Here is a 19,018-nt window from a genome sequence, read left to right as displayed (position 1 = left end):
ATTACAAGGTTTACTATATTATCATATTTATGATTTATTATATTCTAATATTGTCAAGGGTTTGCACGAGATGCAATCACTACAGTATTTCAGATTTTTAAAAGTTTATAATTTTTGTTTTATTTATTAAATTTAGCAAAAAATCTCCATATATTTTATATCAACGAGAATGGGAGTTTATGAATTTTGCGATAAGTTTGTTAAAATATAAATATCATTTAATATAATTTTATTGATATTGTATTATTAATGGTATATATAAAAGTCAATATTACAATTATAGTCAATCTTGTATTTTCATATTGGTTCTAATGTTTTTTTGTATGTATATTTTTTGCAATTATTTCATTACTATAATGATCTGTGAAGCATATCAATGTGTATCAATTTTTTTTCAGGATTTTTGTTTTTTTGCAGTCTATTTTGAAATTTTCTTATGATATAGTTTTAGTTCTGTCAAAATGATTAATTTGAGGGAAAAAGTTGATCTCTATATATTGTATATTGTATTTATATTTTCTGATGATTTTTTCAATAATAATATAAATGGCATTTATTTGCAAATCTATTGTATTGTATTTTCATAATGATTCTAATGCTTTGATTGGTCTTTTTACTATATTTTTTTTTAAAATAAAAATCTGTGAAGCATATCTATAAATGTATCAATTTTTTTAAGATTTTTGGTTTCTGCAGTCTATTTTAAAATTAACATAATTTAATAACATTTTTTTCAGTTTTTTCTTGTGATTTAGTTACTTCATTATTCACGTGTAATTGATTAATTTATGAGGGAAACAGCTGATCTTTATATTAAATTTATATTTATTATTATATTATTTCGTTATATAACAAAAATGAGAGTTTTTACAAACTTTGCGATAGGTTAATAAAATATAAATAATAATCATATTATCATTAATTATTATTAAATGTATGCATATAAAAATCAATTTTCTTATCTTCCCCTATGGACTTTAATGGATTGATGTGTATTTTTGTAATTGTATATTTTTTTACAACAAAAATCTGAGAATACTTCTGATCAATGAGTATTTACATTTATTAAGATTTTTGATTTTCTCTATTTTTTTATATTATTTTTAATTTCCTCATTACCTCAATTTTAACTTACATTTTTCAATTAATGAATGAACAGAAAAATATATTTTTTTGTTTTTGATTGATTTCAGAATTTATTCGACTATGTAGATTTTTAATAAATAATAAAAAAATATTATTATTAATTAAGTCTATATTATATTCTTTTATTAAAGATACCAATGAAACATTAGCCAAGAATTTCACTTAAATAAACTTTGAAACATTTCATGCACTGTATGCTTAGCAAACGAGAGACGCCGATTTGATACGAATGCAGTGGTATGTGCATGGTCTCGAATGGGCAGTCAATGAGCCCTATTTTGAAATGCTTGAACGTTTCTGAAGATCATAATAATATACATTTTAAAATATTTTATAACACTGTTAAATCGACAACTATCAATTGTTAATTTTCTTAAATTTTTATCAATATATTCTACTCCGAGTTCAGCATCCCTACAACATTTTAATTATTTTTTTGATGGTGATAAGTGCATTGAGTTTTGTATTAGTGATTATTATTAAGTGATTTAAAGTTTAAATTGGGAATACACCGCAGTTTAAGTGATTATTGTCTTGGATGTATTTTCATGGATAAATAAAATTCTATTTAAACAGGTGTCTGAGAATCAACAGGTAGATACATTTAATTACTTGTGTAGATTATTTTCTTTAACTTTGAGACGAATTCTAAATTAAAATAAACTAGAAGTCTTTTTTAACTAAATTATATTAAATAAAAATATAACTAATTTTATATAACTAATAACTAATTCAAATGTTTTCTATTGCATTCTAAAACTAATTTTTTACTAACACATATATTATAAATATTTTTATTTAATGTATGGTTAATTATGTTTATTAAAAGCATTTTTATCTAGTTTTTACCAGAGGTAGTATTTTGTGACCTTACACCGAATCTTATAAGAATTATATCAAAAATTTTTGAAATATTAGTAAGAATCGTTTTAGCAACTATATAAATTGTTTATATTTATTACCTTATAACAAGTTTCATTAGCAACTTTTTCCAAGTGCACTGAAATTTTTTTCACACTATGTATACAGTTTTCTTGTCTGCTATTAGATTCTTACGAGATTCAAATTGGAATCAAGTAAAATATATAAAATTAAATTATGCCGCTTTATCTTAAAATCCAAATAAATTGCATGCTTTCTCATAATAAATTACACCTTTTGCCGCATTTGTTTTTCACACTCTATGCAATCAGTTTTCTTTTCTGTTATTAGATTTTTATGAGATTGAAATTAGAATTACTACATACTTATTTTATGAACCACATTGCACCGATTTTCGATTCTTATAAGAATTATATTAAGCACATATGAAATGTTCGTATGAATTGTTTTAGCAAATAAATAGTTTTTATTTATCATTATCTTAAAAATTTAAATAAATTAATAAACTTTATGAACACTTTTGCCCAGCGCATTTTAAGTAAAATTGAATCACTTTTGGAGTTTGAGATACATACTTATTTTATGGACCTCTTAGTATCAATAACGATTCTTATAAAGATTATATTAAGAACGTATGAAATATTAGTTTTTAATTATCTTAAAAATATACATTATTTATATGCTTCATAAAGAACTCTTTCCAAACAAACTGCATTTATTTTTCACACTGTTTTCTTGTCTGCTGTTATATTCTTATAAGATTGGAATTAGAATTAAGTGAAATAGCATTATATCACGCGTTTGAGATACATACTTATTTTATACATCTTTTTGTATCGATTTTTATAAGAATTACATAAAGATCATATGAAATGCAGGTTTGAAAAGTTTTAGCAAATATACAAATTATTTTTGAAGTAAAACTTCTTTAGGCGCGATATGGGTGTAAAAATTTCTTTAGGCTACACGGGTGTAAATCCGTACAAATGCAACGAAAATGCCAACGTGTAGTTGAACACTACGACGCCGTAAGCGCTGATGTCGCGAGTATCCACTCCCGTCATGTCATGCGTAAGTCGAGCGCTAAACCCTATATGAACTTGCATTAATTGAATCATGTTTTTTATGTTATGTCCTCATGGAATAAGACTTTTCTTAGAGAATAAATGTGTCATGGAATATAATAAATTTATACTGAATCTCGTTGAAGACAAAATAATATCTACTGCCACGGATATTTATGTAGGTTGCCATGCGACAGATCAACAATCATACATTCGTCAGCAGTTTCACAAAAATCGGTTATTGATACCGCGGGTTTGCCGTATGAAATAATTTTAGTTCTGAATAAATTTTACATTATAACAACTAATATTGATGTAAGTGATGGCTTAGCTAATGGTTGTGTAGGAAAATTAGTGTACATAGAACGTGGCGATAATGATGAACTTCTACGTTTATGGTTTGAATTTCCTGGTAAGATAGGTAACAAAATAAGAAGAAAGCTGCACATCATATTCAAACTCCTAATATTAGTAGGACAGCTGTGCCGATTCTCAGGAGATCTTCATCTATTCCAATGAATAGAAATAAAATCATATTTGTCAAAAGAAATCATTTTCCTTTAGTGTCTGCTTGTGCACTCACAATACACAAATCACAAGGTGGTACTTTTGATAAAATTGTATATGAATACAATAAAACATATAATCAGCAGCTTCTATATGTTGCATTATCACGAGTTACCAGCATTAATGGATTGTTCATCATTTCAAAAAATTTATCATGGAAGAAAACGGCCAGCAGGATTAATGAACTTAAAAACTGAATTCCAAAGACTTTCAACTTGTAGATTAATAACACAAGAAGAAAAATTGAGTGAGATAATAAGTTTGAACGACATTTCATTGTTTTCCTTTAACTGCCAAAGTTTACGAGCTCATTTGCCTGATCTGCAAGATAAAGTGCTACAACGTTGTACGTTTTGTTATTTTCGGAAACTTGGATTAATAATGAAGAACGAATTAATATTCAGAACTATTACTGCGTTACTCAATACAAACGATCGGACTCAAGAGCAGGTGGTGTAGCTGTCTAATGTCTATTATTCATGTTCAGATACTCTTCATAATGCGACTCCTATGCAGTTTCTTGCGCCAACGATATTACTGGATATTTCTAATGAAATTACACAAGTAGGTGATATTACACACACAGAATCAAACATTGATTATAGTCGTCCTTTACATTTCTCCCAATAAAAACATATCAAATATTATTAAATTTCTTCATCAGCAGTTACTTCATTTTTCTTATGAGGGTGCAAAACTTTTAAACACTAATCACAACGAGATACCATTAATTCTTGCTGGAGATTTCAATGTCAATTTTCGTTCAGAAGAATCTCAACCATTAATTGATTTTTTAAATAATAAATTTAATTTAACAATGAATAATTCTCCATTTGAATCAACCACAAGATATGGCACGACTATTGATGCAGTTTTCTCCAGAAATGTACATAGTTTACAAAGCAAAATTTATGTCTCTCATTTTAGTTATCACAAACCTATTATATCATATATGAAATATGATAGCAATTAATCTATCGATGTTGTTTTAAACTGTGTTATTGATGTTATGTGATTATTAATAAATGATTTTTAAAATTTAAATATGATGTTTTTTTTATTTTTATCTTAATTGCCTACTCATACAATATTAAAAGTTTTACTTCAATCGCGTGTGATCCTTACGCGCACTCTTTTTTTTATTTATAGTCATTCTAAAAATCTAAACAAAATCCATGCTTCCTGAACAACTTGTGCCAAGTACACTGCATTTGTTTTCCACAACCTATGTATTCAGTTTATTAAGTACGTATGTTTTTATTTATTATTATCTTAATATTCTAAATATGTTTATCATACTATGCATACGCTGCCTTTGTTTTTCATACAATGTATTCTGTTTTCTAATCTGCTATTAGATTCTTATTAGATTGAAATTGGAATTGAGTAAAATATATAAAATTAAATTATTTTGCACCTGTTTTTATAGTTTTGTGTGCTGAATATTGATTTCGTACCTATATTATTCAATAACAATAATTTATTATTATCTATGCAATTATTAATACTGATGCAAAACTTTTACTTTTGCTATAGAACAACAATAAATAATGCAGCAAATTATTTGAATTAATGTGAAATATGATATTTAAAGAATCAATTATATACTAAAACTGTATAACTTTTTATTCAAATTTTTATTACTTATTATTTCATATATACTGACTCTATGAAATCTAAATTTAATTTCATATTAATTGTGAAATACTATACACTGAAAGTGCTTCCAGTCGCAAATAATCGCTGTAAGTTGATACCTTCAATTCTGTTGTTGATAGTAAAGAATGAATCTTGCTGCTAGGAAAGCGATTAAAAAAAGAAATAAATGTTTACTGTTTTTTCTATTTAGATACTATTGCGATTAAATCTTATCATTAGTGAAAACATTATTTTTTAGTGATAGTGGCTTTTGTTTTCGTGAATGAAAACTGTGCAAAGATAAAATATAAAGTGAATCATTTCAGATAAAAAAGATCATTGATGAGTCGAAAAATAAAATAGCAATTATTTTTATATATAATATATGTTTTAGATATCAGTTATTGACTAATCTATTTTATTATGTTAAAATTCAAATAGTTAAATGCAATTATATTAAAACACAGTTTTGTATGTAATTATTGGCATTAAATTAAATGTAATACAAATAATGTATAATTTAAAATTTGAACTAGTGGTGTATAGCATCGTGCCTTGAGGCAAATTGCTGGAACTTTCCGCAGCGTAACGAAATGTTCGAGAAATATTAGTTTTCAAATAAATTAGATTAATATAAATACTGTAACATTGTAATATTTATAAGAATTATATAAATTGAATGACAAAGTTAAAATTATTTATTTAAAGTATGTAAGTGAGCTTTAGAAATTCAGCCAAAATTAAAAATAAAATTTGAATTATTTTCGATATACAAAAAAAATGTTTGAAAAAAAATTTGAAACAATTTTTTTTACAAAAGTAATTATTTTGTCAAAACAAGCAGAAATTTTTTTGAATCATAAAAATCAGATGCTTAGTTCTCTCAAAAACTGCCACTTTTTGTACACTTAGCTCTGTATCTTCGAAATAGCTGGACCTATCTTTGCTAAAAACTAATCACCTCTTCTCCCAATCATTACAAATTGAATGTTTTTTGGGTCATGCTAAAAACTAATCAACACATCTCTCTATCAATAGAAATCGAATGTTTTTTGAACCATTCAAATTCAAATTCAAAAACCACGGTTGATCCGTGCGTCCGAAAACGTGACCGAAAAAATGTATCCATACATACATACACACACACATCCATTTTTTCTGAGGTATGCCAAAATGTTCAGAAACCTTCAAAACGTCAAAAAATGTAAAAATTTTCAATTTCGATTTTTGGACGATTACAATAACTTACCCTACGGGAAGTTAATATCTTGTGCAGATGATAATTTTTTGCTTTATTGATACATTATAAATATCAGTATTTTTATTACTATGAAGTTGAACGACATTAGTAATGAAGAAAAATTTAAAAGAGAATTCAGAGACTTAGGGATAAGATAATCCAAAATATTTGAGTTTGTGAAGAAATCCGAGAAAAGTTTTGAGATAGTTGGTTAAGAATTTCTTTAACATTGATACAGATTTTATATAAAAATACAATACCGTCAATAAAACGGCATTTGGCGAAAGACGACTTGTTAAATTCATTTAGTCAGTGATCGAAATCTCTTTCAGGGTAAATTTTGTATGCTCTCAAATAAAATGCTTTCGGGAATTTTCGTTGAATTTTCTTTATCGAATTATGACTATTGATAACACAAAATAGACCTTGTTTTATGTTATGGTAATGATAATGATAATAATTGCAATATTCTTCAAATATAGTAATTTTGTACTAATGAGCTTACTGGTTGTCTTAATAACATCATTACGAGGCAAATTTTTATGGTACCGCTCTTACCGAAAGCTTGAACGGATCCCAAATCTTGAATTTATCTCTTCAAAATTTTCTACAAGAAAAGGTTTAAAAAGACTGATACAAAATATTCTAAATATTTGCATATAATATTGCGATTTTAAAACACATGAGTATATCTATCACAAAGTGCAACATTTTCTGTGATATCACTTTCTTTCGCTTAGGATTTTTCGAGGAATCTTCAATTTCAGTTTTCAACAGTTTCACATTTGCATTAAAATAAAAGCATATTTTTAAGATCATTGAAATTGGCAGGTTCTGAAAATAAATTTCATAATTGTGGACTACTAACCGACCATACGGCATTAAGTTTCCTCTTTTTAAAAGAATAAGTCTTTGAAGTTTAATCTCGATGCGTCATAGAACAACTTAAAGAATATTGCAAACGTTCAACGTTTTCAGTTTACGATTTGACACCGAAGCGATTGGATTCCGAAAACGAAACGAAAATAAATTGAGATTATAATAAATACAGATAAAATTTTATTGGTTTTATATTAATATTATTTTTGAAAAATAATATTAAATATATAAATTGAGTTTGATACACGTGTGGATACCTCCAGATACAAGTAAGCACCATTTCAGTAATGAAAACTCTATTAAGTTTTATAGAAATTTAAATTGCTCTGATGATTTTTTCTATTTGATAGTTATCAAATTTTATTTTCTTATTTACATGTAACAGTATACTATGCATTAAGTATGTATTATTAAGTAGAAATTTTAAATTTCTAGAATTTTTAATTGACATAATTTTAAATATCAAGACAGTTAAAATTTGAAAATATTCAGGAAAATTCTAATAAATTCCCCGCACATGTTGCAAGTACAAATTCACGTTTTGAAAATGTAACAAACAATATTTCTTTACTAGTATGATTAATTTATTAGATACTAAATATATTATCAATAAACATTAGTGAAAGTATGTAGGTTTATGAATAATCATATTTTTATAAATTAGTTTAATTGGTTTTTCATTAAATTAACATTAATATTTAACTAAATGAACATAAATTAATTATGCTCATTGAGCTTCTTCCGGGTGGTCTTACTCTCTACCAATTAATAATACATGGCGGTAAGAATTAATATCATTCGAACACGAATTTGTCAGGTTACAATTTATCGAAGGAAAATCTCTATTCATAATACATCATCTTAAATACTTCGAATTTCTGTTTCATATATTTTCTTGAATATTTTTTGGAATTCAACTATTAAATTAATTTATAAAGTAGTTACAATGTTGCGACTTCTATCCTTAGGATGAGTTCAAGTTTGAAAATCTCTATGATATATTTAGAGTATGCATAATAGTTGAGAAAATATTTTGAGTAACGTAGTCGTTTTAAATCGAGTCCACACGAAAATATATATAACTAAATTATTTCTGAAATGTAAACATTGTTAGGATTTGCATTAAAATAACTTAGATTTTTTAAAATATCAATGTATCACATTTACTATTAAAAGCTCATTGACGGTCCTAATGCAAATGGTAAATATAACCATGGTTCCACAGAATCTACAAAAATAATACTGCCTTTCATTAGTTTATTAAATCTGGCTATTAAAATATGAACCGGCAGTAGTTTTTAGAAATTGCATACTGCATCTTATATAAAATATTTTTTGTCTGCAAATCTTCTTTTATTTTTAATTAGGAAAATATTATAACAATCGAAGGAATTCCTTTTTAATAAGAAATCAAAAAGTTTCATGGAATGTAACTATTTATTAATACTGGAATTAACAATTATATATTTGAAATATTTGAAGTCGACAATAAAATTCCAAATGCAATTAAAATTAAGTATTCATACTGCAATTATTATATATTATTATATTATATTATACGATATAAGAATGAAGTGTGTTTAAATTTAACTATAAGGTAAAAACCATATTTTTAAAAACTATACCCATTTAATAAAGAACGAGTTAAATTCGCTCTTCATCCGATTAATACTACTTTATTAGGTAATTGTTTTTGTGCAAAATCATTTTTAAATTTATTTTTAATATCTTTTATGTACAATATGGAATAAATATAATGTGTTGTGATGCTTTACATGGATAAACAATACAATTTTTAAAACAAAAAATCTATTACTGTCTGAATTAATCTACAGCAATATTCACAAGTTTTTTGTTCAGCAAATACCATGTTAAAAAGTTCGTTTTTTTAGCACGATAAACCTTTCTTTATAATTTCAATGTAAATTTGTCTGCAATAATTTACAGTAAATCTACTCATGCAAAAACTTTTAGTACTTCCTGTTGATTGGTTATGAATACTAATTTTTTTTAGATTAAGTATACGGTATAAGTTGTCTGTTCTTCATAACAATTAATTATTAACAATAATAATAATAAATTATTGCCGGGCAATTTGAAATATTTAATTAGCTAACATTTATAACCAGAATTTATCCTTCTTATATTTTCTAATATGATTCTCAAACTCTTTCAATCAGGTCTTTTCAATCCTTATCATTAGCAGTTTTCTCAAACTTTCACAGACGAAGTCTGTTTTGTCGGTTTAACTATTTCAATTTAGCCAATAATTATAAGTCTTATATTTTCTTAATATTTTTTAAATGATTGACCATTACTTTTTGGTTAGACCACTCCTAGAGTTTGCTGATATTTAGCCAACAGAAATTTTTATAATCGTATTATCTTATTATCTTATTATAATCTTACTAATACGTTTATAAGGATGTGTCTGATTCAAGTTTTTTTTTAGCCATAGTATTTTGAATTAATTGTACATACTAATATATTATGACATTTATTAAAACTTGTGATAATAAATTTAATTTAAGTATCATTCTTGTCATAAAGTAGATCGCTTTCAGATTTTTTGTATGTCAAAATTATAAAAACATTTGTTTTAAATGGAAAGTTGTATTCTCTTATTAATCTATGCGTCAAAAACAATATGATTTGTTCTGCTTCGCCAATTAATCTACATACGACATTTAACTGTGAGAGAAACTTTCATAGGATTATCGAATCTTTTTATCATGAGAAAATATATTTACATTATGTTATGAGACTTTTTTTGTTTTCGTGTTATGACAAGAATTTAAAAAAACATAAATAATCATTGTAAAAAATGTTCTAGATGTTGTATATTATATTTCTATATGTGTTGATTTTACTAATAAAACTACGCAGTGTTTATTATAATTATTAAAACGATGCACTTAATAGTTTTTTTTAACGATTGATGAACAAATTTTCATAAAAATGCTTAGCTATACCTAAATTAGAATATTCTTATAAAGCAAAATTACTTAATAAAAGCATTTTTAACTTGCCGTAGGGTAGGTTATAGTAATTGCAAGAAAAATAAAAAAAAAGAGTGCGCGTAAGGATCACACGCGATTGAAGTAAAACTTTTAATATTGTATGAGTAGGCAATTAAGATAAAAATAAAAAAAACATCATATTTGAATTTTAAAAATCATCTTTTAATAATCATATAACATCAATAATAATAAGATCTCCTGAGCATCGGCACAGCTGTCCTACTGATATTAAGAGTTTGAATATGATGTGAAGCTTTCTCCTAATTTTGTTACCTATCTTACCGGGAAATTCAAACCATAAACGTAGAAGTTCATCATTATCGCCACGTTCTATGTACACTAATTTCCTACACAACCATTAGCTAAGCCATCACTTACATCAATATTAGTTGTTATTATGTAAAATTTATTCAGAACTAAAATTATTTCATACGGCAAACCCCCGGTATCAATAACCGATTTTTGTGAAAACTGTTGACGAATGTATGATTGTTGATCTGTCGCATGGCAACCTACATAAATATCCGTGGCAGTAGATATTATTTTGTCTTCAACGAGATTCAGTATAAATTTATTATATTCCATGGCACATTTATTCTCTAAGAAAAGTCTTATTCCATGAGGACATAATACAGCAACCTCTTCTTTTGTAAAAAACGTGATTCAATTAATGCAAGTTCATATAGGGTTTAGCGCTCGACTTACGCATGACATGACGGGAGTGGATACTCGCGACATCAGCGCTTACGGCGTCGTAGTGTTCAACTACACGTTGGCATTTTCGTTGCATTTGTACGGATTTACACCCGTGTCGCGCCTAAAAATTTTTACACCCATATCGCGCCTAAAGAAGTTTTACTTCAAAAATCATATCTTAGATTTTCATACTTTAAAAAAAATGGATGTATGTGTGTGTGTGTGTGTGCGGATACAAGTTTTTGTCGACGATTATGGGAACACGCATTAACCTCTTCGAATAATTCAAAAAACGTTGATTTCTATTGATAAGACGCTGGTTAGATTTTTGCAAAGGCAGGTCTAGCCATTTCGAAAATACGGGGCAAAAAGAGCCAAAAATGGCAATTTAGTTTTTGAGAGAACGAAGTATTGAAAAACGAAGTACATTTTAAATTTTTGCGAAGGTAGGTTTAGCGGTTTTAGAGACCGAGTGAAAAAAGTAAAAATAAAACGCAATCTTGCGATCAAAAATGACCATTAGACATATTCACATCAAATTATCAGATATTTGATAGAGATTTTAATAATACGTATGAATTTTGTTTACATTTTTATGGGTTCCATACCAAACAACCATCCAGCACGATTGCTTTGAAAAAAAGTTCAAAATTTTCAGGAAAAATCAAAGTATAAAAAGATTTCGAAGTATAAAAAAATCTAATTTTTCAACAAAGTCAAATTCTTTCAAAAAAATCTTTTCTTTGAAGGTTTTTTAAAAATTTCAATTTTTGGCACGTGAAGTTGCGGCGAATTTGCTTCCTATGCCATGCACCACTAGTCTGCAAATAAATTATACTTTAAAATACGGTTTTACATATGATTTTCAGCAATAAATGCCAATAGAATCATAAGAGTTCAACATCATCCTTTTCAAAAGTCATTTTTGACCAAATATTATTGATAGGTTATTTTATAAATACGTAATTATTTTTTGAATTATCAAAACTTATATATTAAAATTATGTTTGTTAATTAAGTCTCAGATGAATGTAATCACCAACGCTGCTGACACCAAACGGCTACGGAAGTTCTTAAATTAGATCCGATACAGGAGACAGAATCTTGTTCATATCTTCGATGTATGAAAATTTCAAGGTTTAAGGGATACTAAAAGAAAACATCAAGGTTTGCGATAAAATTCGCGGCAGATATAACACTGTAAGTAAAAATTTTCATATGAAAAATTAAGAATATTTTGAAATAATTGGAATTGGAATGCATTATTTTTTATTTTGAGATTATCAATTATAAGGCATGATTTTTACTTCAGATATAAATAATCATATTTATCAATTTATTAACAAATCCTTAGTTTGCTTTCCTTCATTTTTAGTAATATTTTGAATATTTTTAGTATGGAATATGTGATTATTTTTTATATATGCAATCTACAAATTATATATTGGATAATACAAATTCCAATGATATGGAATATATTAAAAAAATTGGTTTAGAATTTGTCAACTTACTCACTCATTCATTATTTAGTCTATCATAGCCGGTTATAATAAACTAAGGAATATACTTGTAAAACTATTTTATTTTGGTTTTATATATTATTTACATTACATTTTTTCATACATTTGTTACAATATATAAATATATAAGATATAAAATATGTATCTTTGTCCAGTAATTCTATATTTTTTATTTTCTCTATGTTCTAAATTATTTTTTCTAGTTCTGACACCATAGCGCTGACAGGGCCGTATTCACATCGTACGCAATGCCATATGGCTCAGGGATCACCTGACGCGGTGCTCCGAGGCCCGCGGGGGTCCTTACCTGTGAGAGTTCTGCACTGGAATAGGTCAAAATCATAATCTTGTCTTTCAAGTTTTATTGCATGCGTTAAATGGAAATGATTAAAAATATAATATATATTGTAAATAATGTTTTTTCAAGAATGTTAAATATGAAAATGCGATTATAAAATTGATCGGCTGCGGACTTTATATCATGATCATGTAGTTTCTAGATTTACATTTGCTTGACATGAATCTTTAAATTAACATTTGTTTATAAACAAAATATTTTACGACTTAATACATTAAATCAGTTTGATAGTTTACCTTGTTATACATTAAACACTCAGATTTTTATAGGCTACATCGTGTATTTTTAGAACATTCGAAGTTCATTGGGATTTTGAATTACTCGTTTCTATTGCCCACAGTTAGGACTTCAATGAGTTTAACATTACATTTTCTTTTTTTAATCAAAAAACTTAATCCGTTATTTATAATTATTCTATTATACTTGTATAGTGCTCTTTTTACATTTTGCACATGAGAAAATCTCTTCATTTGCAGATAAGTAATCTTATGTAAAATATTATCAATATTTGCTTGTGCATCAACCTCCCATTTAAATAAACATTCGGGGAACTTTAATTGCTTGAATTGTTTATTTTAAACTGTAAAACATCGTTGCTTTTCCTTGAACTTACATTCGCTTGGCTATATGATCACTCTTAGTATTGAGTTGCATTCGTTTAACTGACAAAACTTATTTTGTGTAGAAAAATAGACATATGAAAGCGATCTTAGAAAAGTACAAATATACTTGTAATCAAATATATGTGAAAAAATTATTAAATATCGGAATATGATAATCATTTTCTCAAAGTCCACAATAGATAATATTTTTTAATGTTTAACGTAATAACGAGACTTTCAATAAGTTAGGAAAAATGTTATATGCATGGTCCGTTGTTGATTTATCATTTATTACAAAATGAATGATTCCATCTTTATTACAGAACAGGATATGTGAACTTAGGACCGCCTCGCGCCCTTGCGAGCCGAATTGCGGGCTCTGATGAGCGGCCTTGCTGTTGTGTCGGAGTGCTGCCCTGGCCGCGCGCTATTAATAGCCCCCGTGGCGGCGGCCGAGCTCTGTTCTGGCGTCCTCGCAATGCAGTGTCTCGCGCGAGCCCAGAGCGCGTATATCGTCCCTCTGGTAGTACATCATTACCCGCCATACAGGCTCTAGGAGTCGCGAAGACGCCTGACGTATCGTTGACAGTAGGAGGCCAGGATGCGCGACCGCGCGTACGTGCCAAACCCGAGCTGCCCGCTCTTTTGAAGCCTTGTGCTGGCGCTGACACGCTGGATCGCCTGCAGCGTTTTCGCTTTGGCCGCGGGGGCCGTTCTCGACACAACCGACCGTCGCGGACCGGAGATCGCGCCGACAGCTTGCGGGAACTTACTGAACGTCTGAAAGGCGCCACTAGTTCCAATGTGCCCCCCGTGCCACCTACACCGCCGCCGCTACCACCGCCTGTACCGCCACCGCGAAACAGAACACCTCGTTCTCCGCCCGCAACTTTGCAACAGCATGTCTGCAATACGCAGCAGGATGACTCTTTTGACGTACAACTCAGCAAGCCAGAGTCGAGAGCCATTGTTGGATCTTATATTCAACGAACCATACCATTCCGGAGTGCATCCTTTTCGCAGGTCGACTATTTACCAGATGGTAAAAAGTATGTTCGAAACACACAGAATCCACGCATTGCCTCCGGATCTGTGGCGGCTGAAGCAGGTCTCACGCTGCCACGAAAACGCGAGGGTGTTAGCCCAAACTCCAGAGTGGCAAAGGAATTAATATCTTCAAATGAAATACCAGCGATTGAAAGTGATTCACAGTTAAAATGTTATGAAAATGTGCCAAACGAAATAGATGAAAGTGATACACCGAGTGACAATCGAACATGTGCAGTCGAACTTAACAATATACCCCCTTCACCGGAGTGTCCTGGGACACAAATTGAAGGTAGCATAATTGAAAAATTAACGTCGGATATTCTTTTGCAGAATGTCACGACAGTTGATAATGATTCAGCAAAAGTTACAAAAAGCCAAAATGGAAATTCAAAATTCAATACATTTCCAAAAAGAAAAGATAGTAGACAAGATGATTTGCCGTATTCTTCAATTGATGCTGAGAACATGAAAAGTTTTGGCAAACGAGATTTCGAGAAAGATTCTGAAAACTACGTATCATCTCGAAATTGTTTGATTGATACTTCCTCCAGTGAACCCATGGTTTCTATTAGTGCAAGTGAATCAGATAAAACTGTTGTAGATAATTCTTCGAACTCAGGTGTAGTTGATATAAATCTTGTTAATGAAAACTCACAGGTACCTCAAGAAACGAGTGTAGTTAAACCCGACTTGCATACGGCTGTGTTAACTGTTGTACCAGTGCCGGTTTATGAATGTATTGTTCGCGAATGGTCTTCAACAACACCAAGTGAGACAGATCAATGGACTGCTGCGACACCTACTTTAATTACAAGTGATTCGGTTAAAAGTGATACTCCTTCTCCAGATGTAAGCGTTGCCGAAGAGCGAAAACGAGTTGTGGATAAATCTAAACGTAGGAAAGGTATTTATATAACACAATGGCCTTCTCAGGATACGGATGTTACGGAAGATTTAAATGAATGTAAAAGTAGCGCAGAGGAATTGGTAGAGCAAACTAAACTTGAGAATCATGTTGATGATTCGAAAACTGAATGGCGAAATGAATCATCAGACTATAAAAGTAATAGATCTACTTGGTCTCCAAGACCACCTTTGTCTTGCCAAACATCAGAAGAAAAAGAAGAAGATAATCGAAAAGCATTCAATAGACGAATGGAATCTCTTTCTGATGGTGAAAGTGATCAAGGAGCTTCTTCGCCTGGTAGAGATCATACCACCTCACCTTCTCCCTCACCTTTTGATTTGTCTGATTGTGAAAACAAACCTATGCATCCTCCAAGACGCTACTCGAAAAGACCTTTGCGAGGTCCGTATGGCCAAATGCTTGAAGCAGAGATGAAGAAACCTGATGCATCAAAATTTTCCAAGATGCAATACAACGAAGAATTGAAGTTTCTGGAAGAACTAATTTCGCCAAAACAGCAAAATCAACAGGATTCACGTGCAGCCCGCGTTCGTCAAAATAATCGATCATTTGATGCATCTCATTTGACCAGCCATGCTGCGCAACAGCAGAATTTGACACAGGCGCAAATAAGGACGCCACCTAAACGCAAGCAAGTAAATTTAGGACAGCAAGAAGGTGGGCTGAAGGAGCCACCGAGGACAGTTTATCATCAAAGAACTGCATCTAGTCCATCGCAACTGGAAAATGCTAGGAGTCCACCCGAACCAAGTGCTGAACTATTGGCAGAACTTTTAAGAGGAAGCTCCGAAAGATTATGCACCGATACTGGAGGATTAGATGGAATTCCAGCTTGCGTACAGAAGTTTTTGGTGAGTGTTTTAAAAGATTTTTAAAATTCTAACACACACACACACACACACATATATATATATATATATATATATATGTATATATGTATACATAAGGATAACTTCTTTACTTCTTATATTATACGAAATTCCTTTTAATAAGTTACACATATCGAATATTTATAGATCCCATGATGTCGTCGAGTGTATACTCGTATTTTAAAACTTATTATTGTTCGGGTTCTTGTGAGAACTCGACTCATACGAAATTATCAGGAATATTTCTATTAACGAATTGGCAAGAAAGTGGTGCAGACGTAAAATGCGGGGGTTTGCTTTCGTATCCTGTTTGCTTTTTATGAATGGAAGCTGAATGTCGTCACACTAGATTGAGAGCTGGTAGGGAATAATAATATAATATTTCAATGAATAACTGGGTGATGTATTATTTCTTGAAGTATATAACTATACCAAATATTTGTAAGCTTACCTCAATTATAAGATCAAACCTTTTAAGTTAAAAAAAAGGTTAAATATGAATATTAGCAGAAATTGTAAATGTTTTTGAATGATTTTTTATTCTAATAATTATATGACTCTATGCTATGTGTTACTACAAATCTAGTTCTAGAAGAATTATAACAGGGCTAAAAAAGACTGAAGTCATGTATCCATTTTGCTTCTTTTGGATGCTGAACGTAAAACAGGGCGTTGCGTGCTTTCATGTTCTGAGTTAGTGATTGATCCTACTTTTTCTACCGAATTTTATTCGACACTTCGTAGGATTTGTGCAGGTGTCTTTTTCAAGCATGATCTTTATATCGCATATTGCGTTATTAATAGTCCGAGATGGTCGTCGTCTCTAAACTTAGAAACCGTCGAAGGAACGATGCAACGGAAATCGCTCGATGCCGCACGCGTTCTAGAGAACAACGTGCTCACTAACTTAGGTAGAGACCACATGCCGAGGATGATGAGTTTATTTATCACAGATACGTAAATAGAATGATTATTAATTAATTATCTTACATCTCAGCTCACGTTTTTGGCTTTTCTTAAATGTCTGTACAATTGTACGAGTTTAGAAAAGCATGAGCAAACTGATGTAATATATTGAGAATATATGCATATTGCATTTCATTTCTAAATTTCAAACGTTGTGTTTGAGAACAATGATAACTATTTTTTGAATCATTAATAATAAAATCTATAAAGATTTAAAATTAAGACAAAATACAAATTAAGTTTATTTCTTATAATCAGCTGTTCATACAAGTCTAACAATAAGTGAATATACATAATTAACAGATAATAGGCAATATACAATATAAAACTTATGTAATTTTTGTTAAGGATTTATGTTGTGATTATTAAAAGTTATTAAGACTAGTGTGAATGCATGAATTTTGGATAATTTTTAAATCATTGTAAAAAGAGGCAATCATCAATTTCATTTATTTATCAGTGTTATAAGATGCAGAAAAAAGTAAAAACCATATATTTAAAAATTAACAGTATGTTGAAGTGGTGGGGGTCATAAAAATGACAATTCAAAATAAAATAAAAGAATATTAATCTATAATAATGTTGCATTGCCATATACTAGGATTAAGTTACCAACATTTATTGGACAAAATAGCGACTGTTTCAAAATAAAGATAGTTTTTCTCGATTGAGTTTTTCGATTTTTAAAAAATAGTAAAAATTGAAATTTGGAGATGAAGCTAGTATATGCTTGAGAGAAGTCTGTAAAGAAAATTCTCAGAATATTTCAATCGTGGGCATCGTATGGAAAAGAAGAGGATGTTCATGATCAAAGGTTATATCTCTGAAAATAATTTAAATTTTAAAAATCCTCTTGTACACATATTCTTGTTAAACTTTGAAAATGCGAAACAAAAGAAAAGGACTAGTTTTTTGAATTTCTACACTAGAATACCGCCCTAAATTTTCGCGTATGTTTTTTCTATTTTTTCGTTAGTATACAGTAAAGTGTATATTAATGTGCATTTTTAAGTTAGATAGAATATTTATAATTTTATTGCTTCAGAATATTTATAATTTTTATTGCTTCAGAATATTTTGGCGCTTTATTAATTTGTCATTTTCTATCTAATTTTCCACATATTCCCATACTCGTCATTACAGTAGTCCGAAACTAATATGATGATGTTCTATTTAAATATTTTATTAATTTCGTCGGGTTCACATAAATTAAGATGATACGAAAGTAGCAATTCGAAGGTCGATGGATTGTCGGCGACTTTGTACTAAATGGTATATGCTATGTTTTATTAGTTTTAATGCAGCAATAAAATCTGCATATTTAATTTATTTATTAATTTATATATCGTCATATGATTTTATGTGATTTTTTTATTTTTGCAAAAACAAAATATTTTGAATATAATTTATAAAATAAACCGTTAACACCTAAAATTCAATAGATGTTGAAAATAACATTAGTATTTCCTTCTCAAATTATAATTGTAGAATTGTTGAATTGGTTTTGATTAAAAAACTTATAATTTGGTTGATTGCGCATAGTTATTATACACTAAAAATAAACATTCTTCAAAATCTCATTACGTGCATAAA

General features: G+C 29.2%; 1 protein-coding gene across 1 annotated transcript in view; it reads left to right on the top strand.

Annotated features, from left to right (window-relative positions):
* Positions 1-12,879: 12,879 nt before the first annotated feature.
* Positions 12,880-19,018, top strand: part of LOC113383351 — a 111,876-nt gene continuing 105,737 nt past the window's right edge. The window contains exons 1-2 of the mRNA XM_026621624.1: positions 12,880-12,984; positions 13,936-16,434. Coding sequence (XP_026477409.1) covers positions 12,908-12,984; positions 13,936-16,434 — 2,576 coding nt within the window. The 5' untranslated portion in view covers positions 12,880-12,907. The remainder of the gene's footprint in view (positions 12,985-13,935; positions 16,435-19,018) is intronic.

The sequence above is a fragment of the Ctenocephalides felis genome, unplaced genomic scaffold (genome assembly GCF_003426905.1).
Source record: "Ctenocephalides felis isolate EL2017-DRISC unplaced genomic scaffold, ASM342690v1 CF-g0.4_SCAFFOLD_00845, whole genome shotgun sequence".
Lineage (NCBI taxonomy): Eukaryota > Metazoa > Arthropoda > Insecta > Siphonaptera > Pulicidae > Ctenocephalides > Ctenocephalides felis.
This window is presented reverse-complemented; position numbering and strand designations above follow the sequence as displayed.